At 39.6% G+C, this 24,862-nt stretch overlaps 1 protein-coding gene across 1 annotated transcript in view; it reads left to right on the top strand.

Moving 5' to 3' along the window:
- Positions 1 to 21,413, top strand: part of USP9X (ubiquitin specific peptidase 9 X-linked) — a gene marked incomplete at its 5' end in the record, with an annotated part of 84,234 nt that extends 62,821 nt beyond the window's left edge. Inside the window, 15 exons of the mRNA XM_084264237.1 lie at positions 208 to 428; positions 798 to 988; positions 1,432 to 1,605; positions 3,779 to 3,920; positions 4,083 to 4,833; positions 5,332 to 5,455; positions 6,772 to 6,997; positions 8,004 to 8,133; positions 11,895 to 12,080; positions 13,740 to 13,960; positions 15,012 to 15,100; positions 16,968 to 17,124; positions 17,558 to 17,770; positions 18,001 to 18,096; positions 19,529 to 21,413. Of these exons, the coding sequence (XP_084120363.1) occupies positions 208 to 428; positions 798 to 988; positions 1,432 to 1,605; positions 3,779 to 3,920; positions 4,083 to 4,833; positions 5,332 to 5,455; positions 6,772 to 6,997; positions 8,004 to 8,133; positions 11,895 to 12,080; positions 13,740 to 13,960; positions 15,012 to 15,100; positions 16,968 to 17,124; positions 17,558 to 17,770; positions 18,001 to 18,096; positions 19,529 to 19,663 (3,056 nt within the window). The 3' untranslated portion in view covers positions 19,664 to 21,413. The remainder of the gene's footprint in view (positions 1 to 207; positions 429 to 797; positions 989 to 1,431; positions 1,606 to 3,778; positions 3,921 to 4,082; positions 4,834 to 5,331; positions 5,456 to 6,771; positions 6,998 to 8,003; positions 8,134 to 11,894; positions 12,081 to 13,739; positions 13,961 to 15,011; positions 15,101 to 16,967; positions 17,125 to 17,557; positions 17,771 to 18,000; positions 18,097 to 19,528) is intronic.
- Between the last annotated feature and the right edge of the window lie 3,449 nt (positions 21,414 to 24,862).

Below are 24,862 nucleotides of genomic sequence, written 5' to 3'. Positions count from 1 at the left end.
GGGAAGGCTTCTGTTTTATACTTAAACAGACTGAATTTTTGTCTGGCCACCTTTTTATCTATGTAGTAGAAGAAAATGGTGTAATGTTAACATTACAGACTAATACTGATTTTATACAGCTGCCCTTTGTACTGCATTGATGGTGAAATTCCTTTGTAAGAAACTGGTTTCCTTACCAGATTCTCACGTTCTGCTCTTCTCTTTTAGCTTGTGAAGCGCTTACAGAATGGGAATATCTACCACCTGTTGGGCCTCGGCCCCCAAAGGGATTTGTAGGACTAAAAAACGCTGGTGCCACTTGTTACATGAATTCTGTCATTCAGCAGCTGTACATGATTCCAGCCATCAGGAATGGGATTCTTGCAATTGAAGGCACAGGCAGTGATGTAGATGATGACATGTCTGGGGATGAAAAGCAGGACAATGAGGTAAATTTAATTGTGTAGAACTTGCTGATCTTTTCAGAAAAAAGAAGTCTATTTTAAAGATTGTAACAAATTTAAGTTGCTCATCACTTTGCTTTCCACTGCTAGAGTGGGGACAATAGCATGACACTCCTTACTCAGGCTCACTGCCAGAGAGGCAGTTCAGAAGTAGTGGGGTGCACAGAGTTTCTCCTTACGGATTTGTACTTGAAAGCACCATGCACCGCTTCAGTCACCAGAACTCTGTTAATGCAGACAAAGAAATTATTTGTTTCTTCACATGAGTATATGAAACACTGTAGGTGGTTAAATTAAAGAAGGGATACAGCTACATATCAAAGTTAATTGCACACATTTTCTTCTGCTTTTCAGAGCAATGTTGACCCACGAGATGATGTGTTTGGTTATCCACATCAGTATGAAGACAAACCAGCCCTGAGTAAAACAGAAGATAGAAAAGAGTACAATATTGGTGTTCTGAGGCATCTCCAAGTAATTTTTGGTCATTTAGCAGCTTCCAGGCTACAGTACTATGTACCAAGAGGGTTTTGGAAACAGTTTAGGTAAGTAGAAAACTTAGTATTGGTGTCTGTGCACTGACCACTGAAATAAAACAAAATTAATCCTAGCAAAAGAAATGGTAGTGATGTTAAGTGTAAATTAGCAGAGCTTGTGCAGCATTGTATCTGGTGTCTTCCCTTTTAGAAGTCTGTTAATAAACCAAAGTTTAAACCAAGGTGGTTACTTTGAATTCTAGTAGTTCTTAAATATTATATTGATTCTTTGCATTAAATATGGACGTACACACAAAAGCTTGTTTTTACTTACCCAGTGTGTGTGTGTCGGGGACAGAGGACCAGTTGGTATGCTACATCACTAACCAGTAAATAGTTTTGTCCAGTAAGGAGGAGGGACTAACAGCTTGAATATTTTTTAAAACTTTTTATTTTTAAATAAATTGTTGGAGAACAAGAAATATTTGACAAGAACATGCTTTTCTTTTCAGACTTTGGGGTGAACCTGTAAATCTACGTGAACAACATGATGCTTTAGAATTTTTTAATTCCTTGGTGGACAGTTTAGATGAAGCTTTAAAAGCTTTGGGCCATCCAGCAATGTTAAGTAAAGTGTTAGGAGGGTCCTTTGCTGATCAGAAGATTTGTCAAGGATGCCCACATAGGTAAGTGTTAAAAATTCTCCTTTCTTAAAGAAAAAACATCTCTTTGTGTATCATTATAAAAGTGCCCAAAAAGCAAGTTTGGAGGTTCTGTGGGGTTTTGGGTTGTTCCTCTAAAGCTGATAGAATTTGCAACTTTTTTTTTTCTGTAGCCTTAACATTAACTTGTCTTCAAGTGCTCTGAAATACTTGATTACTCTTGGCTTCTGCTTGGCGAGTTGTATGTGAATCACTGTGTATTGGTCAGGGAAAGAAAAGATAAAGCTTTTTCATTTTAAAAGTGAAAACAACTTAGGAACCAAATACCCTGTATGAGATTTGAAGATGGGGCAGCTCTTGCTGTCCTGTGTCTTGCCCAGTTTATGGATAGAGCTGACCCAAATATAAATCTTCAATTCCAACAAGTAAAACCCCATTCATACTTATTGTCTAAGCAGTCATCAAGAGGAATCATGTATAAAACTTACCATTTTCTCAATATTTCTGTTGTATTTTTAATTAATTTTAAATGTAAATACTGAAATTCAGCCTTGTGTAGGGTATGTAAAAGTCCATCCATACCAAATCAGACTGAATGTCTATAGCCCACTGTCTTAATGATGATGATGACAGATGCTTAGTGAGAGACTAGAACTAAGGCATTATACAGTTGTACTTCTCTGGAGGGGTTTTTTTGTATCCCTTTTGATGTGGGTGATTAGAAGTGTGTGCAAGATTCAAGGTGGTCTAATGATGGACTTGGATTTTGTTCAACAGTTGGCATTTTATTATTGCCTTAAAATTTTGTATCACTAATGCTTGGCCCTTCTTACTGTTCACTACATCCTTTGGATCGTGTGTGATTCTTAAACAGATCTTTGCATGTTGCCATTTCAAACTTTTTTTGTTGTGAAAGTTGAACATTTACAGTTATCCTTCAGGTAGCAATTAAAATACTGGAAAAAAACAGATACAAACTGATCTTATTGTGCTAATCTTTCAACTTCAGTTGAGCTCATGTGTGAATTAAAACAATTTTTAAGTGGAACATAGTAAGTTTCATGGATTAAAATGTATGACCAGAAGTAAGTTGAAATATTGCAAGATAACATGAAAGTGCTGGGTTTATTTTATATACAATGGGTAATGAAATAGAAGATATAGATGTGGAGCAATGTGTGTTGTCGTTCATTCCTGATGCTGTGTGTTACCCTGAAGTATATTACTTGTCACTTTGGAAATACTGGATTTGTATAATTGTACTTCTTAATAAAAGTGTAGCTCTGGTTGTAGTTTAGGGAGGAGAAAACTGCTCATTAACTGAAGTATTGGATTGGGGAATGCCAGATCAACAGCCTTTCTAAATGCATATATTATTTCATAGATGAAATAATACTGTTGTTTTGTGCTGAAGTGTTTCAAACTATTCATTGATTCATGGTGATAAAAGTCTTTGTATGCTTGATTGCTTGTCAGAGAAACAAGCTCTGCAGAGTTACCTTGGAGGAGATGCGACTTTTTGAATTTATTGCTTCTTTATCTTTTAAAAATAAAAAAAATTCTAAGATGTCTTAACTGCTTGTCTCAAGTATTGCTGGTTCATCGCTAGGAATTTGGTTAAAGGTTTTGTCAGAACACAGTAAGTCAAAGCAAGTCATAAGTATGCAAATTGATTTTATGAAGACAGCTATTCAACTTTTTTCAGATAGAAAAATTAAAAAGGCTTTTTTAAAATATATTTTGAACTGTTGTGTCTATGTATGATACAATGTCTCGTTCCTGACAGTAGAGATCAGCAATGGAAAAAGTACTCTGCTTTTTGCCATCTGTGCTTCTCTGCTAGCTTAAGTTAGCCAGGAGTCTGTCACGATACTTCAGCTGCTTTTGAAACCAAGATGTGCTGAAAGATTCAACTTACACAGTCTTTTCTGTGAACTTGAGACATACAAGTCACTTCTGTGGCCTTCATAAAATAACTGCAGTTAGTGCAGGTAAAAATATACAATGTGCAGATAGCATAATGTAATTGTAGGAAGAGTGCAATAAAAAGGGAGTTCAGTTCTTTTATTACTGCTTCACTCCTTTTGCTAGAAGTTGCATACAGAATGAAACTTCGGCAGTAAGATGCTGTGTAGCACCTCTAAAACATAAAAACTGAACACGCTTCTTTCTTCTACATCTGTCTGCTCACCGATAGGTACGAGTGTGAGGAATCCTTCACAACTCTGAATGTAGATATAAGAAATCACCAGAACCTTCTTGATTCTTTGGAACAGTATGTCAAAGGAGATTTACTGGAAGGTGCAAATGCATATCATTGTGAAAAATGCAACAAGAAGGTAATAATTCCATATATATAAAATTTGCAGACAACTGGGATGTTATAGCCATACACCGTTCAGTCTTCATATTCAGGGGGGAAAAGTTATCCTTTAGTTACTGAACTGTTGGTAAGGGAACGGAAACTTAGGAGCTGACAACTGTTTATGTCCTTTTTATAGGTCGATACAGTGAAACGCTTGTTGATTAAGAAGTTGCCTCCAGTTCTTGCAATCCAGTTGAAACGATTTGATTATGACTGGGAAAGGGAATGTGCAATCAAGTTCAATGATTATTTTGAATTTCCACGAGAGCTGGACATGGAGCCTTACACGGTGGCAGGTGTAGCTAAGTTGGAAGGAGATGATGTAAATCCCGAAAATCAGATAATACAAAACGAACAGTCTGAAAATGAACACGCTGGGAGCACAAAATACAGGCTTGTTGGTGTACTTGTGCACAGTGGCCAGGCCAGTGGTGGACATTACTACTCTTACATTATCCAGAGGAACGGTGGAGATGGCGAGAAGAACCGGTGGTATAAATTCGATGATGGAGATGTGACAGAGTGTAAAATGGATGATGATGAAGAAATGAAAAATCAGTGTTTTGGTGGAGAGTACATGGGAGAAGTATTTGATCACATGATGAAGCGTATGTCCTACAGACGCCAGAAGAGGTGGTGGAATGCTTATATTCTTTTTTATGAACGTATGGACACGATAGACAAAGACAATGAACTAATAAAATATATTTCAGAACTCGCTATCACCACTAAACCCCATCAGATTAAAATGCCATCAGCCATTGAGCGGAGCGTACGGAAGCAGAACGTGCAGTTCATGCACAACCGTATGCAGTACAGCCTAGAATATTTCCAGTTCATAAAGAAGTTGCTTACTTGTAACAGCGTCTACTTAAATCCTCCTCCAGGTTAGTATGCTAGCACAACGAGCGTGGATTAATTTCTTGCAAGAAAAGTTTTTTGATTTTTGTATTCTCAAGAATTTGTCTACCTGGTGAAAGCTCTGTGTGTTCTGCTTTGAATACTCTCTTTCTGGACTTTGGCAGTTAAACATCTGCTGTGTTGTTCATGATAGCACGCCAGAAGATTTAGCAAAAAATACTTTGATAATCAACTATTATTCAGCCTATGTACTAAATCACATTAAAATGTATTAATTTGTGGGGTGTTCTGCTGAAGACTGTTCTCAGAGGTGAGATCCAGGATTTCTGGAAATCAGACATATATTAGCTTCCAGGTACCTGTTTTAAAACATACATTTTAAAATGTTAAAAGCTGTTCTGATCAAGTTTCCTGTTAAAATTGGAACACAGTGGGAGAGAAAATAGTAATTTGGAATCGGTTAAATTATTAGGACTAAAATGCTTTTACTTTGTCTACATGTGAGTATTCTGATTTTTCTTTAGGACAAGATCATCTGTTGCCTGAAGCAGAAGAAATAACTATGATTAGTATTCAGCTTGCTGCTAGATTTCTCTTCACCACAGGATTTCATACAAAGAAAATAGTCCGTGGCCCTGCTAGTGATTGGTATCTTGTCTTTTAACAACATTTACAGTTTTGGAAGTTTGATGTCTGTTAAAAGATGTTACATACGTATATCAATAAAAGGTGTTAGTGGTCTGTCCCACTTTTCCCCCTTCCCCAAACTTGGGAACAAGGTGTACGTGAAGAGGGGGGGAAATTAGGACAGAAGATACTGGAAAGAAACCAAGCCTTAAGATAAGCTGCTGATCTGAACAGCTGCAAAATTAGTTTTCATACAAAGCGTAAATCAACCTTTGGTCTGTCTTTTTAAAACAGTGAAGGAGTAGAGTCTGTTGCTAGTGCAAAACTAACAGGTTATGTATTCTGACTTGAATTCAGGATGATTTGTTCGTGGTTTGAGTAGTTTTAAACAGAGCTCTTGCAGCTCGTTTTTGCAGCTTGTGTTTGTATCCTGTTTCTGAAACACCTACATAGCAGTCTTTCAGACTGTTAGTGGGGTGTTTGATGTCCATTGTTACAGGGACTGCAATTCAAAACTGTACAAGCAGCACGATCTCATTCGTAGCACCCACAGCATTTTAGTCTCTAAGCTCAGTTATTCAGTGTTGGGGGGAGAGGCATGGATAACTACTGATAGAACTATAGAGAAAACTCTAGTATTCGTGACCAGTAGTTTACCAGCTTCTAGTAAGTGGTTGTGTAATATGTGGCAAATATATACCTCAAGTTTTTCTCCAGCAGCAACTTTCAGAGTAGCTAAGTTACTTTTAAGATGAAGAGGAGTTCAAATATCGCTGCAGGAAGGAAGGCAGTCTTACAAGACCCTCTCTGAAACAGATAATTTACTCTTTGGGGTTTTGGATCTGTAGATGAGAATATAAATTCCAGATGGGTTACATATTTAGTTACCTGTTTTCTACAGAATTCATGAAATTCACCTCAGGTGCTCTCCACCAGTTCCCGTACAGAGGGAACGATGGCTACCAGTTTAGGACTTCCTTTGAGTAGTAGTTTGGGAGTTAAGAGATGTAATCCTGTCTTAGTTCCTTAGAGGTGATAGAAGTAAAATGCTACAGTTAAATGTTAGTTTTTTAATTGAACTTGAACTCTTTTTAATTTGTGTTTGCTAGTAAGGTAGAGTATCACTTATAGGAGCTACAGTTTGTCTGATTGTAAGAATTCTATGAGCAAAACTTTGGGGGATCACCTGTAACATGTATTTTCTTCAAATTCTGCAAAAGAATACAGCTACCAGAATTAATTCATGTCTACATTTGCTCATAGTCATAGAATGGTTTGGGTTGGAAGGGACCTCAAAGGTCGTCTAGTTCTCTGAGTTGCATCATCTTCTATTTCAGGTATGATGCATTATGCATCCTTCTTCGTCACAGCAAGAATGTACGCTTTTGGTTTGCACACAACGTCCTTTTTAATGTTTCAAACCGCTTTTCTGAGTATCTTTTGGAATGCCCTAGTGCTGAAGTGAGGGGTGCATTTGCAAAACTTATAGTATTTATTGCACATTTTTCATTGCAAGACGGACCGTGTCCTTCACCTTTTGCCTCTCCTGGGCCTTCCAGTCAGGTATTTAATTTTCTAATGAAAACCTTTTGAAACTTACTTTTACTCCATCATAGCATTTAACAAAAATTCTGGAGTTGGATACAGGAGTGTTTACAGTAAAGCTGTACAGTCCATTTTGCACTACTTGCGTCATGTTAACTCCACCAGTTTGTGAGAGAGTTGCTGTTGGAGGGGCTTAGTTTCCCCTCATTTGTAAATCTCTTGAGATGACTTATGTAGTGACAAGAGTTTAATTGCAAGTGTGAAATCTGCAAAATAACAGTAGTGGCTTATAGTAATGTAATGAACTCTTGTTTTTAACTTTAAAAATACCACACAAAAAACCAAAGCATGAAAACATACAGGAGTTACCTAATTATTCTTCTTTATCCTGCAATATTGTAACTTTGCATAGAAATACACAGTGAATTGCCTAATTTTAGACGCCTAGAACTGACAAAAAAAAAGCCAAAACCTTGATCTAATACTTGTCATAAGTTACTTGTTTGGAGTGTATTAAAACTTAAGTCAACCTTCTTGAGCCTCTGCTAGATGTATTTTTAATGTCTACAGTAAGACACTTACTTTATTTGCATTTGCCACTTACTTGCTCTGAATGTTTTCATTACTGTATCCAGCAAAAGAATACTTGTTAAGCTAAAGCTGTATATGCTTTGACAGTGCTTTGTTTCACAAGGTGTTTGAGCTATGCATGAAGAGGTGATTGGATTGTCTTAGTCTTTGAAGTCCACAGTGGAATGCATGTGCTTTCCTGAGTATTTAGGCCCAGCTGCTCTTGGAGAAAAAATTCAGGTTAAAGCTTCTGTACTTGCATCTTCTCTTGGACTTAGTTGGTATTTAATGATTGGAGTCTTTACTCCCTGTCTTTGCATAAGATACATAAGGATGACCAGCTGCTATTACTTTTCCCGTCTCTTCACCAATTCTGTTCTCTGCTATAGTAGAAAGTGTAACCTAAATAAAGATTTGGTAGGGTCAGTCACTAATACCAAAACTTTTTTTCTAGGCTTATGATAACTTAAGCTTGAGTGATCACTTACTGAGAGCGGTACTGAATCTTCTAAGAAGGGAAGTATCTGAACATGGGCGCCACTTGCAGCAGTATTTCAATCTGTTTGTGATGTATGCCAATCTAGGTAAGCAAATTGCACACTTTTACTGGTGATACTTTAATGATCTGCTTTTTTATATGAACTGGTTATACAGGTCACAGCAGGGAGATCCAGTTTTTCAGCGTCCAGCACATTGCTGTCATTTAATGCCATGATCTGTAGAGCATCTGTATTCCTCCAGTTTGGAGTTTGGGGCTTTTAGTCCTCTTGCCATCCGTGGAAGATTAACACGAGAAGCTTGGAGCAATAAGTGTGGGTTATTCTGAGAGGGTGAGGGGGTGAAAAAAGGCAAGAGAGATGAATCTTTGCAGGGAGATCACAAGACCCAAGAAGAATGAGGGGCTGTCAACTGGCCTGAGCCTGAAGAAGTTAAAGAAGATGAGAGTTCAAAAAAAGAGATCTGCTTGATTCCCCTTTATGGAAATAAGATAGATGGTCATGCTTTGTATGTTCCAGCTGTGCCCTGTCAATATTACTTTCTTTAGTTTGCCTTTGAAATTCACAGCTGTGAATGCAAAATGCTGACTCTCTATTTATCTTCCTTTTAAAGACACTGGGAGGCTGAGGAAGTAGCTCAGTCTGTAGTGTTCTTAGACATCATTGCTTGCAAGAATGCCTTCATTATAGACATCTTATGAGGTAAAAGAATGCAAGAGTTGAGAAATTCCGCTATAAATGTATCAGGTATTGTAGTTCTCTGAGGTTAACAGACAAGGAAAAAATGGGTTTGCAGTATAGGAAGGCTTAAGTAAACTTAGGCCAAGCTTGAGACTTGATTCTTTTCATAAAGGCCAGAGTCCTGACTTTTCTGATGAAAGATTGAATTAGCGATTGAGTACGATTGCAAATGATTTTTAGTTATAGTGCCTTTGAACACAAGACTAGTAGGACGACCCGTGTTTGCAGGTGCTTTGCTTGAGACCCGTTACACACATGCTACAAGATGAGACAGTTATCAGTTCTGTGGTGATCCACATGAAATGTTGTCTGTTGCACTTCCAGCATCACCCATTTTTAGTCAGGATTTTAATTGTGTCTGGCTTTATGAAAATAGAAATAAGTATAGATTTAGAAGTATATAAAATTGTATTAAATTCTGGACTTTGTGGGGTTTTTTCATAGAAGATCACTATCCTATGTGTACAAAGAGTAGAATAAAGTGGCACTAATAGTACCTGAAGTTACTGTTCTAAACAAAAATAATTTCTGCAGTTAAACCAATTTCAGTCCTGTTCACTTTGAGATGAGCAGCTGGAACTCTGCTTCCTCTTAGCATCGGCATGCAGGAAATCAGTTGATCGATTGAATCAGCCGATTCTCAGGTGGATTTATCCACTACTGCTTTATATATTTGCCCTGGAGAAGAGCAATTAAAAGTAATAAAACACAAGTCAAATGAATAAAGGATTACTTTAGTACTCTGAGGTTGATGAGGGTTGTCAAGGTTCATACCTCATGAAGGGTCAGAGTTCTGTTCTTCCTTTCTCCACTTACTAAGGTCTTGTACTGGGGGCCCGTTTCTCATTCAGCTGCTAGCCTTAGTGACAGCATCTTCTCTACAGCAAGTTCCAAACAAGATGCAACATTCTTCCGTAGCAGAAGAATCCTCTCTCCCTCTTAATCATCTAATACAAGGTATTTTCACCCGTTTATGGGAAGCAGCTGCTGGTTATTGACACAAGCAGGCAAGTTACAAAGGTGGTTTCTGTTAGGTAACTTTGTGGCTAGACTCCAAATGGAGTTATTTCAGTATTTCCACAGAGAATTCACATACACGCATACAGAGTTCTGGAAGCTCTTTAAAGATGTCTGCCCACATGAAAGGAAACTAATTTCCTATCTATACAATTAATCTAAGCAATTGTGTTAATTTAATTTCACTTATAACATTCTTTGTTTTCATATACTTTGTCTACCAAGGCGTTCTCTTGTCAGGCAGAGCTCCATCATCGCCCCTCAGAGCAGATTTCATGTTGTTACGGAGAGATGCAGTGGTTCTGCTCTAACCTACCTTTCCTTCTGTACCAGCTTTTCATAGTCACTGCAATTGAAGCCCCTCCAGTAGGAAAATGCTCAGAAGCCAGATGGGGAAGCATAACTAAATTTTATTCTGGGCCTGATGATTATCACCATCAGCCCCACAAAATTAAGGATGGAAATACTAAGCCGTGGTTGTACTGCTGTTAGCTTAAATCTTCGGTATGGGTGCAGATCATTGGGTGAATCATTCCTGCAACACCCCAAGTTCTGTGAAAAAGATTTAATTATCTGACAGTTTGAAAAATCAGATAATCTATTGTTCATGTCAAAGCAAGTAAGAGATCAGTTCTATAAAGGAAGTAAATACAAAACTAATACATTCAAAAAGATAATATAAAAATGCGCTAATAAGGTGCTGTCTGGATTCCTCCTTATTGGAAAGGTCATAGAATAGCATGAGTTGGAAGGGACCCCAAGAATCATAGAGTTCCAACCCCACTGCCACAGGCAGGGACACCAACCTCTAGCCCTGGATCTACACAAGTTTGTCCAGGGCCCCATCCAACCTGGCCTTGAACACCTCCGGGGATGGAGCATCCACCACTTCTCTGGGCAGCCCGCTCCAGCACCTCACCACACTTTCTGTAATATCTAATCTAAACCTTCCCTCATTTAGCTTTAGTCCATTCCCCCTTGTTCTCCCATTATCTACCCCTGTAAAAAATTGTTTCCCCTCCTGTTTGTATTCTCCCTTCAGGTACTGGAAGGCTGCAGTGTGGTTCTACTGCAGCCTTCTCTTCTCTAGGCTGAACATGCCCAGCTCCCTCAGCCTCTCTTCTTAGGGGAGGTGCTTCAGCCCTCTGATCATCTTTGTGGCCCTCCTCTGGACCCTGTCAAACAGTTCTACATCTTTCTTGTATTGGGGGCCCCAGACCTGGACACAGGACTCCAGATGGGGCCTCACGAGGGCAGAGTAGAGAGGGACAATCACCCCTCTGTCCCTGCTGGCCACCCCTCTTCTGATGGAGCCCAGGTTACCATTGGCCTTGCGAGCTGCAAGAGCACACTGCTGGCTCATGTTAAGTTTCTCATCAACCAAGATGGCAGGTTAGGTCTTGTATTTCAGAATAAGAAAATAAATTGGAAATGTATGAAAAGTTGTTACTTTTAATCAAATTGAGAAACAGCATGTGAGATCAGAAGGGACACAGTGACTTTACTGGTAAGTGCTTGTGTAGTGTATGCAAAGCATTCTTGCAGTGAGACTGGCTGTGTGTTTGGATTTTTTGGTTGATTGAGGGGGTTTTCTAGGTTGTTTATTCTTAAATTGATTTTGTCACTCTTTTATTTACACTTAGTGCATAATATGGCACAGTTGGAAATGTATTAAATTTGTAATTGATGTATTTAAGACATGGCAGAAAAAAAAACCAAAACACACTGCAGGGGGTGTTCATACTGTCTGGGTCCTCACAATAAGAAGATTAATTCTTGTCCAAAAGACTTCTGAGGCTTTACTATCAACACAGATGCTAGACACTGAGGTGCTAATGAGCACTGTAAGCAACTGTAGTCACTTACAACTCTGCTTCAATGTGATTTTTTTTTCAGCTGAACAATTTCTTCTTCATCTTTACTGATTGTATTTTTCCCACAGAAAGTATGAATGAGTGCTATTATAAAAACCCAGCAACTAAAAAGTTATGAGTCATGTAAGCAGTTGTTATTTAAAAAAGAAAAAAGAGGATTGTCAGTGCCAGAAACAAGATCTTTTAATTTTTGGTTTTCTTTCTTCCCCCATAAAGGTGTAGCAGAGAAGACACAACTTCTGAAACTAAATGTTCCTGCAACTTTCATGCTTGTGGCTCTGGATGAAGGTCCAGGTCCTCCAATTAAATACCAGTATGCTGAACTGGGGAAGCTATACACTGTTGTGTCACAGCTCATCCGTTGTTGCAATGTGTCGTCACGGATGCAGTCGTCTATCAATGGTATAGTGAATCTTAGGTTTTCCTTGGATTAGTTGAATAGGACAGTAGCTGTCTCTTGGGCATATTTAGCTGTTACATGTAAACTGGCTAAATGTGAAAAGGAAACAGGTTTCCAGCAACTCTTTTTGTTTAAAACCAGAAATCTTTGACGTGAGCAAACCTAATTTTCTATACCACCACAATAAAAAGCACAAGACAGAAATCTGTTCTCTATTTTATGCTTTTTGGCTTACTCCTTAAAGATACGGAAAAAAACTGAGTATTATGATTACAAAATATTAATGATTTTAAAACAGTTCAAATTTATTATAGAGAGTTGCATAAAGATCTCTTGACTCTGAGTAGACAATAAAATAATAGATTAATGGTACAAAAGAAATCTGTACGGGAAAAGTGCCACAGCAGGTTCTGAAATATGTAATAGTGCTTATCAGTAAAGAGATCTTGCATTGTTGTGGGTGATTTGGTGTTTGTTCACAGTCAGGAAAGCTAACAGAAGCCAGCACTTTGGCTTACAAAAGATAAAGAACTGGCTAGAATTTGGTCACCCACAGTATAAATCCTGAATATTTCCAGGAGTTGAATAGGGTGCAGTTATTTTTTGAGAAATGGTGACAGAATATTGAGCTACGTGGACTTTATAGCCTGTAAATGTACACGTTCTATTAAACATATTTTAGAAAACCTAATTAGCAATCTGTAGAGAAGCAAATTTAATAGCAAACTCATTCCAGCTTGATGTGTCAGGCTATAAAGTCAATAGGCTAGAATGTGCTATAGTAAGATTAATGAACTGAAAATTTTACTGTCTTATAATGAGCTTCAGAACCGTTGGGCAATTTTGATTTGGTTTTGTTTTCAGTGCATTATTTGAGGCTTCCACTAAAAAGATATTCTACCTATGAAAAATAATTGTATATTCAATGTATTAATAATGTTCTACTAAAAAAGAATTCCTTTATAGGAATATTACTGTGACTACTAATTATGATTACTATTTGCAGAGTAGTTATTTTTTGCTTCAGCATATTAAGCTTGAAAAGCTCTCCCTTGGACTTCTGGGCATCTTCAAACACTAAGTAAAAACACTGCTACATTCAGGAACATCAGGAGTAAATTAACCAGTCTCTCCTTACACAAAGTGAAGCTTACTAAACAAGATACATTAATTTTTATTCTTTCAAGAGTGTATGACTTCTCTCTACACTCTGGAGATTCGGATGGGACTGTTTTGAAAGATATTCCTCTGATCCCTTTCCCATTGCCTAGTGAAGTTAATAGATCCTGTGTCCTAAAATATGATAGATTTGGGCTGTGTTACATAAGTGGTGAAGCAGATAAATTCAAGAGATAAGAGGATTTCACTGAGGAAACTCTCAGTAATTTCTCTTCTTGCCTATGAACGTGTCTCCAGCTGTTCCACTTTGATTGTCACGCCGTAATCTTATCTGCCAGGGAGAAGGAGCTTGTTCAGGCAGCAAGTGTCAAACTTTGCAATCAGAAAAGTTAATTATCCCATTTTCTTTTTCAAAGAAAATCAACTGTTAGGAAGGGGGTTGTGTCTGTTGTTTTTTGATGAGTTACACCAATTCATATTTTGTTGTTTCTACGCTGAAAGTACTTCAGTACCTTTTCATCTGTAATAACTGTGTGTTCTAGGTAATCCCCCACTTGCCAACCCTTACGGTGATCCCAACTTATCTCAGCCTATAATGGCACTTCAGCAGAACGTAGCAGACATCTTGTTTGTGAGAACTAGTTATGTGAAGAAAATCATTGAAGATTGCAGCAACTCTGAAGAGACCATCAAGTTACTTCGCTTCTGCTGTTGGGAGAACCCTCAGTTCTCTTCCACTGTCCTCAGTGAACTACTTTGGCAGGTAAAAATAAAAAGCTAGGAGAAAGATGGGAGTATAGAGATGTATATATAGGAATGCTGTATGAAACACTGAATGGGCGCTTGATAAGCCAGGTTACCTTAAGATGGCATCCTCTGTCAGCATTTACACTCTTTAGTACTCCAACATGATGTATAGACCTATGAGAAGTCTTTTTATGAGTTCAGGAAAGCAATTGACCTTTCATGAGTTAGGACCACCATGTTAGAGAAGGAAAGTAAGTACTCTGAGGTGCTCTTTATGTATAGCAAGAGCATTTCCTTCAGCTTTTCTGGCATTATCCACAGAAGAGCTTCTTGCGTTGTGTGGAAAGTTGGAATAATTTCCCAAAGTCTCCCTTGTGGTGTTTTGAGAGTGTTGGTAAGGTTCTTTTTCACGAGTCTGTAAGAACATACTTGGCTTCAGACTCGGGAAAGAATCTTTGCTGCTATCTTGGTTTGTCTTTGCAATCTCTGTAAGGTTAGTCATGCTTCTCCACTCCAAATCATGGTTTTTATGTCTGTTAGCTCATCTTCACATTTACCCTTCCCCCACTCCCCCCAAAGTAAAAGTAACATTTTTCTCTGTTTTTTTTTCCCTTGGCACTTGAAAGAACTGTAATAAAAATAACTTTGCTGGCATTATTACTATCCATGTATTTTATGCTTTAGGATAACCTTTGAATGCACTGTCTAAAAGTAGCAATATCGGTGAAAAACACAGTCTTGTAATTTTGCTTTTCTAAAGTGTTTTTTTTTTAAGGTAGCCCCTTCAGCATTTCATGCCTGGGACTTCAGATCAATTGTATTAGAAAGTGCTATGAAAACATTTTTTCCTTTACAAGTTCTACTATATTTAAAAAAAAAAAAAAACAAACCCAACCCCCCAAAACCCCTGATACGATTCATTATTTTTTTAAATATGTTTTGTATCTTTCAATATCCTTTAAATTAAGTAAATGTTACTTCAGATTGGTTGTGCTCTTGTATTGCACTGTGAAACCTGTATGCTTCAAGGAATGCTTTCTGATGTTCTCTGCATTTTTACTTTTAAGGTTGCATATTCATATACATACGAGCTTCGACCTTATTTGGATCTCCTTCTGCAAATCCTGTTAATTGAGGACTCTTGGCAAACTCACAGGTTGGTAGTTACCTATCTCTTTTGAAATTCAAGATTATTGTTTCATACAGCTTATTTTCCCAATGGTTCTGTTGCTAGTCCTTTCAAGGTGTTTGTTTTTAAATATATATATATCAAATCAAAACACAGGAATAATGGATCTTTTCCACTTTTGTCTCAGTTTTTGAGACAAATCTAGTTTTTCACCTTGGCCTTCCTTAGTTTTGAGAAATTTGCTACTTAGCCCTATGAACTCAAGTTTTTTCACACACAAGAGAATGTGCTGTTTGGGCTGAGCACACTGGTATTTGCTGCAAGGTGCTTAGGTTGATTCTTACATCTTGTTTGAGAGGTGTCAAAGATAGCCTTGGTCTTACCAAGAGGCATGTCGTTGTAGTAGTGATACCAAGACACAGGTGAAGTGTGGACTTGGGAGATCTCATACATAAATACTCTGTGTGATCAGATTTCAGTAGAATTTGAGCTTCAATGTATTAAATATCCAGTTTCAGATCTGATTTTCATACGTCTACAGAGCAAGGCTTTTGAAAGTTGAAGTTTAAAGATGTCATGCTTGCACTAAGTGTATGGGGTAAGGGCACTGGGTCAGTGTGCAGTGAGGGTATTGAAGTGAACTCATGTACGTAACCGGTAGGATTAGACCACGCTCCTAGGATTTTATCAGTTGCCTAGCCTGACTTGAGAAGATGCTGGTCTGGCTTATCACACTCCAAAACATGAAAATGGAGTTGGAGGGATAATTTCTTCTTTTTTAAAAAGGAATTTCAGCTTAGTTAAGGGACAAGAATACCCTTTATACATATGCTTTTCGGTTTTGCATAGGTATCTGCATTTAATGCATATATAATGCAGTTTGTTAATATTGTTTTCCTGATAAATACTTCCCTAGAACTCTGAAGGATGGGTGTGCTTTAATAGATGTGAAGTAAAAATCACCTGGCAGTGTGCATCCTTCAGTGCTCCTTGTATTCTTGGACTGTGTAGTGGCTGCTGCTGTTCTTTGGCATCAGACCCCCTCTCGTAAACTTGCCTTGATTTGACAAGTTGAAGTGCCAAGTTTGGGTTAATAGTGTTACACATACCACTGTGCTGATTCAGCTGAAGTAGAGCTCATCATCACTTTACAGATGGGAGACTAGGTTGCTGACTGCGTGGAGTCTGTGCCTCGCTCTTAACCAGGACCATGGGGAAAGAGGGAAATTGCCTTTCCTACAGCGAGTGCAGGTCTTTGAGACGGCACTTTGTGTAGGTTCTCTGCTCCCCTCTGACTCTTCTTTTCAAAGCCAAAAGTGTGTCAGTTCTCAGTTCTTGCAGTTTCAGGGTGTCAAATAATTCCTCTACCCCCTTGTTGAGAGCAGAAGGCACAGAAAGTGCCTTAGTTCCAGGGAATGCCCAAGTCCTTTCTTATCCCGATGGACCTTTCATTCCTCTTCAGAGGAACTGCATCTGAATGAGTGTTTCTTTGAGAAGTGTAACTATAAAGTAAATAACTCTTGTCTTGAGGATTTAATGGTTCTAATTCTGTAAGGACCTATTGGGTTAACTGGTTTATTTTGTAAATGCAGTTGATTTAAAAATAAGTAATAAAAAATAACCAGTTGGGGTTGATTGCTGTGATATGAATTAATTGTACTGACATGTTCTATATCTCAGTTTAAATGCTACTACACGTGCTGTAGTTGTACATTACATATGTGTCTAGTTAATATTCTGAACTAAAACCAAATCCAACTCTTCACTGAAACCAGAAGTCAGAATAACAGCTATCCCTTTTATAATTACATTTTAAACAAAGCCTTATTTCAAATACTAAACCTCTTAACACTTTGAGTCTCAGTTGTTCTTTGGGTTGGTTTTTTTTTTGTAGGATTCACAACGCACTTAAGGGAATCCCAGATGACAGGGATGGGCTGTTTGACACCATTCAGCGCTCTAAGAATCATTACCAGAAAAGAGCTTACCAGTGTATAAAGTGCATGGTAGCTCTCTTCAGCAACTGTCCTGTAGCCTACCAGATCCTTCAGGTAATACCTTTCTTTCTGTTTCTCCCCCTTGGGTTGTTTTTTTTTTTCCCAATTCTGTGTTTAAAAAGCAAAACCAAACCACCACCAAAAAAACCCACACCCACCGTTACTCGGTTTTCACTGCCTTGGTGAAATTACAACTGCCAAGTCCAATTCATGTGAACCTTCCTATGTCAGAAAGTCAGTGAACGGGATTGAGAGCAGTTTGGATGAACTTGCACTCATGGTTCTGTAATGCAGGTGCAGATCTGTGGACTTCCTTTCCAATTGGCAGCGTTCTTTGTGCAAAAAAAGGTATTGCAGGGAGTCTCTTTAACAAGCAGCCTATGCAGTAGTGGTCCATGCTCTATCACTGATGTATAGGAAAGGGAGAACTGCTTTTGTTTCGAAGAACAGAGAAAATAATTGTGAATTGTTAATCATCTGCCTGCAGAGCAATGGAGATTTGAAGAGAAAATGGACCTGGGCAGTAGAATGGCTTGGAGACGAGCTGGAACGCAGACCATACACTGGCAACCCCCAGTACACCTATAACAACTGGTCTCCACCAATCCAAAGCAACGAAACATCGAACGGCTACTTCCTAGAGAGGTCACACAGTGCTAGAATGACTCTTGCAAAAGCTTGTGAACTCTGCCCAGAGGAGGTAAAGAATTAATTCGTCTTCTGTTCAGAAATTTGAGTGAAGTGCCCCTATAATGTACCTTAGCAACAGTCTCTGGTCCTTATAGAGGCAATGTATTTTATAAATTTTACAGATTTTTCTCCAAGTATCTCTGAAACAGTCACTTGCCTGTGGGGTTGGTTCTGGAGAGAGTAATTGTGATACCTTATTTTATTTCCCTCTGTAAATTGATTATTTTTTTCAAACTTCAGGAACCAGATGATCCTGATGCCCCTGATGAACATGAGTCTTCTCCACCTGAAGATGCCCCGCTGTATCCCCATTCACCTGGTTCCCAGTATCAACAGGTAAAAGCTCAGGCCTGAACCATTTATGCAGAGTTCCAGGTTAGCTTTCTTAAATTATAGCCATTTAGCCAGAAGCATGTTACTGTCAAAGCTCACACTTGGAGAACTAAAGATACAGGCACACCTCTGTTTTGCCAGGATCAGTTTCACCATCAGAGAGGTTCAGGTGAGAATTTCCATGTTATTGATCAGCAATCAGTCATCCATAGAAAGAGCAGGGGGACAGGTGTCATCACAGTCTAGTTCATACTGAACTCAATTCTGTCACACTTGTTGACATCAGCGATACTCTGAGTTGCTTCCTTGATTTTTAAATACGAAACCAAGCCTCAAGGAGCAAATTTCAGTTTGGGTAACTGGAAGGCTTTCAGAAAAATGCAGGTGGCTTTGTTATGTATAATTAGTGCTATGAACACTGATCTCTATATACACATCAAATCTAAAGCCTTTTTTCTGTTTAACGGCTGTTCATTAATATCTTTCTGTGGAAAGCCAGATCTGAAAGAAATCATAACCATGCCTTTTATTGAATTGCCTAGAGCAGTAGATCCCCCACTTCATTGCCATATTTTGTTCCAATTCATTCCATATAGTCCAAACCTGCTAATTTAATTTCCTCTCCTGCCCAAACCCATTTCCCCTCCATCTTGCGTTCCTTACTTGATGTTCTCAGCAGAGCAGTTGGTAAGTCCCAGAGAATTTCCCCACTCCTTTCTGAGCTCCTGAGTTCAGACACATACTGTAACCTCACCGTTACCTGTGTGTTGTGTTCACTTTCTTGCAAGAGATGGCGTTTCTCACTAACACACACACACTCCTCCTAGTCCCAGTTACTCCACAGTTGGTTAAACAGTAGGTAGATGAGATGTTTGCATTTCGCAGATGTGTGTATGACTCTCTAAATTGGGGCAGAGCATCTGGAGAGTAGTACCAGTCTAGATTTTGTTGTTCTGTAACACTTGAAGTTTTCCCTCTTAAAAAAAGTATGATGTATAAATTCAGGTAAACTTTTTCCATTGTCTTTGGGGAAAAAAAGCACAAGCTGTTTGAACCCGCTGATAAAATACCTGCACAGTTAATGTCTGCAGCACATAGGTAGCCTCTCTTCATCCCCCTCCCCCCTTTTATTTTTCCCTCTGTGCTGCTTTGGCTTTGCATGTAAATGCTTGTTCTTCAGAAGCTGAGGTGACTATTTTAACTGACCCTTTTGTCTTTGCAAGTTGAAAGTTTGTTTGCCTCCTGCGTAGATTACAAAGGTGAGTGAAGGAGGGGTCGCAGAGGGATGGAGGAACCGATGTGTGTTGGTGTAGATGTCACTGTCCACCAGAGGTTCAGCCGTGGAGGATACTTGCAGCGGTCTGAACGTAAAAGGGGGTGAGGAAGCGGCCCAGGAGCGTGACGTCCCCTTGAACACCTGTGTGCTTTGTTGCAGAATAACCACGTGCATGGACAGCCCTACACAGGCCCGGCCGCGCACCATATGAACAACCCTCAGCGAACCGGCCAGCGAGCACAAGAGAACTACGAAGGCAGCGAAGAAGTGTCCCCGCCTCAGACAAAAGATTAGTGACATGCACATAATCAATTAACTTGCTCCATCAAGACTGTGCACCCAGGCCTTACAGTCCAACCTTTCTCTGTGTCTGGCTAATATTTAAAACTAGAAAAAAAAAAAAAAAAAACTATTCCTAATCAACATGGAGTGGAGAGTCTATTCACTGTCTTATCTGCAGAAAATTGCTGTCAATATATAACCCGCCTGCAGTGGAAAGTGTATAGTGTTTTGTAATAAATGGCCTGATGCTAATGTGTAAATGGCAAAGGTGTATATAGTATATTAATGTTTGACTGTTAATTCTTGAGCAAGAAACATTTTTTTTGTCTTGATGAGACTCACAGATCTACAAAAAAATAATTTCTTGATATATCTGCTGCGCTCTGCGACCAGTGTTGCCTGCCTCCTGGCAGTCGGATCAACTCCTTGATGAAAAAGCCTATCCATGTCAACCACAAAAATAGTTTCATGTTAATTCTTTGCCACTGGAGTCGATTTTACTATGAGCAACGTAATGGCTGGTAACCTTTTAATTATTTGGTTGATGTGGAAAATTGGTGATGTAACATTGTTTCTAGATCTTTTTTCATTGCCTTTTTCATTCTGGTATTAGGTTAATCACTTTGAAGCTATAGTTATGCTGTAACATTTAGCATGGCTTCACACCAAGTTAGTGTAGCCAACGAGGGGGGAATAAAAACAAACCGTGACAGCAGTTGTCCCAATGTGACAACTGCATTGCTCAGAACTTTTTCTTCTTACACCTAGCGTATAAAAAGGGGAGGGAAAATGTGACAAACAAGTGGTTTTCAGTTTCACATATGTTCCTCACATCTGATGTTTGACAGTTCTGTCTCTGGGTGGGATAAAGAACACTTAGTTTTCAGTAATAGGAATTTAAAAGATTTAAAACAAATATGCAAAAATTTGCTATGCCAGGATGCCTGGAGCATAATAGACTGTATTTGGTGTGCTTGTTTTGTTTCTTTGGTAGAGCTTATTAGATAAAAACTTCTAACACTTTCCTTCTACTGCATCCCAGTGAAGTGGAAGTCAACAAAATCACAGAGTACTTGTGAGTGCCACTGCACCAAGTTAACTTGCTGGTTTTCTGCTCGTTCACAGTTCTACTTGAAGCGAGAATTGTCTTAGCTCTTTATCCATTATACAGGAAATCTTAACGTTAGAAGCAGGGTTTAATTATAAAAGAAACTACTGGTTAGTCAACTACAATTCTGAGGTATCTCTATTCCAGAATAAACATTTGTTTAAAGACTTCAAGAAACGCATCAGTAAATACTGTATTTAAATGAAAATTGGTAACTTGAATGTGTGTAATTTTTTTGGAACCTGTCTAAAAACCAAATACCCCTGCAAAACAGATACAGCCCACCCTATACTATTTAAATATTTTGCTGTTTTATTTTATAGAAATTATTTTGCTGAATTCACAAATAGAATTTGATTTAAGAAGAATGTTTTGTCCTGTGGTGTGTGTTGTTTTGGGGTTTTTTTGTTGGTTTTTTCTCTCTTTTTTTTCTTTTTTCTTTTTTAAATCGGGCTGCACAGAAAGGTGAACGCTGTGCAGTGGCACCCTGCTGAATCCTGGAACAACAGTCACACTGAGATTCTGTGCACACAAAACCAATTGGCCCATAAGAATAAAAGAATCAGGACAAACTACACTGTAAAAGTTTCTTAATGTGATTTATCTTGTACCTTTTTGTATGTTTTTATATATACACATATATATATTTAATGAGCACAAGCTTGATGGTGTTTTTTACAAATGAGTTGATAGAAACAAAGCTGCTTCTCAAATTAAAGGTCTGTAGTTTTGGAACAAACAGAGGGAAGTTGGGTCACAAGCGCATTCTTGTGCATGTGGTGTAACCAGGAAGGGACACGGAAGGTTTGTGAGTACTCTCTGTAGCCATGATCACTCTTAGGCTTCCAGGTGCTCACTAGTGCTCAAGTTTAATTCAGATTTTTTCATAGGTAGGTGGTTGTTTTTTTTTCCCAGTAATACCTTTTTACCTGGACTTTGGATCAGGTGTTCCCATTTGTGCTTGGGAATGCTTGTTGGAGGTTTTAACTCAAAAAAAATTCTAACCCTGCCCAGTACCCAGGTTGAAAATAGTTTCTATTTATTTGGAGCAGTGATTGTTAAACATGCTGCCACAGAGGGGATGGTTGTGTGTTTTTTATGATAGAGGTAACATATAGTTCAGCCTTGCCAAATGTGTTTGCTTTTAATAGTGCAATGATTGTAGAGACGTGTCAGACCTGTGACGCTGTAAGGCTGTGGCTCTCCTCAGGCGCGCACCCCCACCCCTCTCCCTGAATGGAGAGTGACCGCAGTGGCACTTGTTTCTCAGGAGGCAAAGGGAGAGTATCTTGCGTCTTTGTGACTTTGAGGAAGGACAGACAGCCTGTGCCCCTTTTTTTGTTGCAGCTGCTGCGTGCAAAGGGGATAGCGACAGTGAAAGGTGCAATGTTCTCTTTGCTCCGGGCAAAAGGATTGTGAGCTGTACCTAACAGGTGCTGTGCAAGCATAGAAGTTCCATATGCACGTTACTGTCACGGTGTTTGGCAGTGGTCATTTTCAGGCCATACACAGTAGTACCTCATGGTTGATGGCACACTTTAAAATAGTAGTCCTCAAAGTGCCTCAAGGTTTAATTTCCCCACCACTGATTTCAGCTCTGTTTGCCGTGTAGAACAGTTACTAGGGAATCTCTGGTCTTCCATGGAATGAGCCAATAAAACAGTAAAGCATTTGCTCGTGTTCCTGACAACGTAACATCGGATATGTAGAAACTGGAAATTCATAGGTGATGTTGTGGTCAACGTGTAGTTGGACTGGGGGGAATCCATAACCTTACTATGTGGAGATTCTCCCCCTTGTACATTCAGAATGTCGTTCTTTGTGACTAAAATAAGCTTTTAACTCTTTCCATGGGTAGTGCTAAAAATCAGTACAGCCATAGAAAGAAGGAATTCACTTACTCTTTGTGTATCAGTGGACATACCAAGTCTCTGTCACAGAGCTGGTCACCTACACCTGCGTTACCCCATAGACAACAGTGAGGTTGCACAGGGTTCGGTCTGGTGATCAGAAGAGGACTCTGCTTCACTGCGGGGTTTTTTCCTGATTATTTTCCCTGCTAACTACCAGCCCTGAAAATGTTTGGGTCTCTGTTTTTAAAGCTGGTGTATCTTGCTGAAGTTGAGCCAGAAAGACATGAAAATCCATAATGGCAGTTCACCTTATTTTAATTCCACCCCTCACCCAGTGAAGCCTGACTTAGCTGACATGAGAACATTGTGTTACGGTCATTCCTGTTGCGCCTTGTTGTCCGGCCGCTGCGTTATGCCTGGCTGCTGTGTTTTAGCATATGTATCACCAAAAAGCACTTAGGGTTCCCAGACTTTCCTTCTATTTCCTAAGTTTCAGGAGGGGTCGAGCTTAGCCATTTTGCCAAAGCTAAAATGGGCAAAACATCGGCCGCTGTAGCAATTGACTCCGCTTTTGGTTTCGAGAAATGTCGTCTACCTCCGAGTCTTCTGCCAGAAAAGAAAAGGCTGGTAAACTGTGTGTCAAGGCAGAGTGGCTTGCTGTAGTTGTTGGGACGTGTCTCAGTCACTAGGCATTGCAGCAAGTTGTTCAGTGCAATGAGGAGGCTTCAAATGGGAGTTAAAGACTCAAGACTGTGTAAATTAGAGGAAGAAGTGGCATGTTAGGAAGTTCACGGAGTAACCAGGCAAGTGTTTCGGTGTCTTAGTTAAGCCCTGTTAGTCCACACTTGCGAATCCATGTGGAAAGCAAATTCTTCACCCCTGTGGTGAAAGATGCACCCCTTAGTTTTTGGGAGGGCGAGATGCTGCTCCTGACCTTGTGATTGTGAAGGCAGGTGCGGGAGCTTCCATTGGCAAGCCCGCTCCAGCACAGTGTGACCAGGACAGCAGGAGCATTGGCTCCCCCTCTTAACCTCCTGTGTGCTCCATTGCGTTTGTGGTCTCTCTTTTCTCACAGCCATGAGGTCTGGGGAGTAACATTTAACCCTGCCCTTTTGTCTAGAGCAAGATGAGGCTTTCAGGTGGGGAAGTAGGACCCATCCTGTAAATACCACATGCTGCACAGCGGTACCCTGATAAACAGCCAGCAGAGTGAAAGCAACCCTGCTTACCCCCCTCTGCATGCTTTCTGTTCCTCTTCCAAGCAGCCTGGTGAGGAAGACGACAGCAAACTGCTCGTTGAAACTCAGTGCATTGGGGTTTTGGGGTTGGTTGTTGGTCTGGCTTGCAGCTGGAGTCTGTCTGCTGGTGCAGTAACAATGGCTGTGCAGGAGCAGCAGCACAAGCAACACCCCGCTGTGCTCCTGTGGGGTGTGTGTTACCCCTTCCTTTGGTTGGCCTTTGGGGATCGGCGTGCTAACAACACGCTCATTTACACTGAGACTTGCCCTCTGTCGGCAGCTCTACTGCACTAGAAGGGCTTTAACCCAATCTGAGCACTGTCACTTTTTACGATGTGTAGCTTAAGAGTCGTACTAGAAATGTCCTTTTATTTCTAAGGTATAAAAGTTTCCCTTCTTTAAATCTTCTTTAAAATGTCAGAGCCATTCTGTTGCCCTCTCCTCCTTTTTGCAAGAGCGAGTGTTCAGTCCTGCCCCCATAGCGTGTGTTAGAGTAGGCTCTTTGCAGAAACTTGATGTCAGAGATTCTGGCTCTTAAATGCAGCAATCCTTGTCCCACAACCTGTTTCTTCCAGTGCAAGATGTGCTGGATCTGTGGATTTCCGATGCATTTGTGTGAGTCCTGTTGATTTTGGCACCACAAGAGCTGAAGTTTGGTGATGGGTCGCAGGGATCGGGGCAGGTGAGTCAGTGGGTGGCACAAAAACCAGCTTGCTGTAGACAATGAAATTAAAATGGGGATGGGAGAAGCAGTTCCTGAAGGAGAAAAACACTCTCCTGATTAAGGGCTAACTCTTCACCAGTTTTTAAATAGCCAACTCTGTATTTTTTAGCTTTAGAATCCCTCAAAGCCACTTCTTTTGGTATTGAAATGCCCGCAGGCTGTTTCCTTGGGAGAATTAAGTGTAGCCTTAATTTCGTCGGCACAGTTCTGAAACAAGGGATATTCTTCAAGGGTCAAAATACCGTGTGAGTATCTCTTAGTTGTTTGCCATGAGCTGACCTGGGATAA

This window comes from Gallinula chloropus (assembly GCF_964237585.1).
Source record: "Gallinula chloropus genome assembly, chromosome: 1".
NCBI lineage: Eukaryota > Metazoa > Chordata > Aves > Gruiformes > Rallidae > Gallinula > Gallinula chloropus.
The sequence above is the reverse complement of the archived record's forward strand: the minus strand, read 5'-3'. Positions and strand labels throughout refer to the sequence as shown.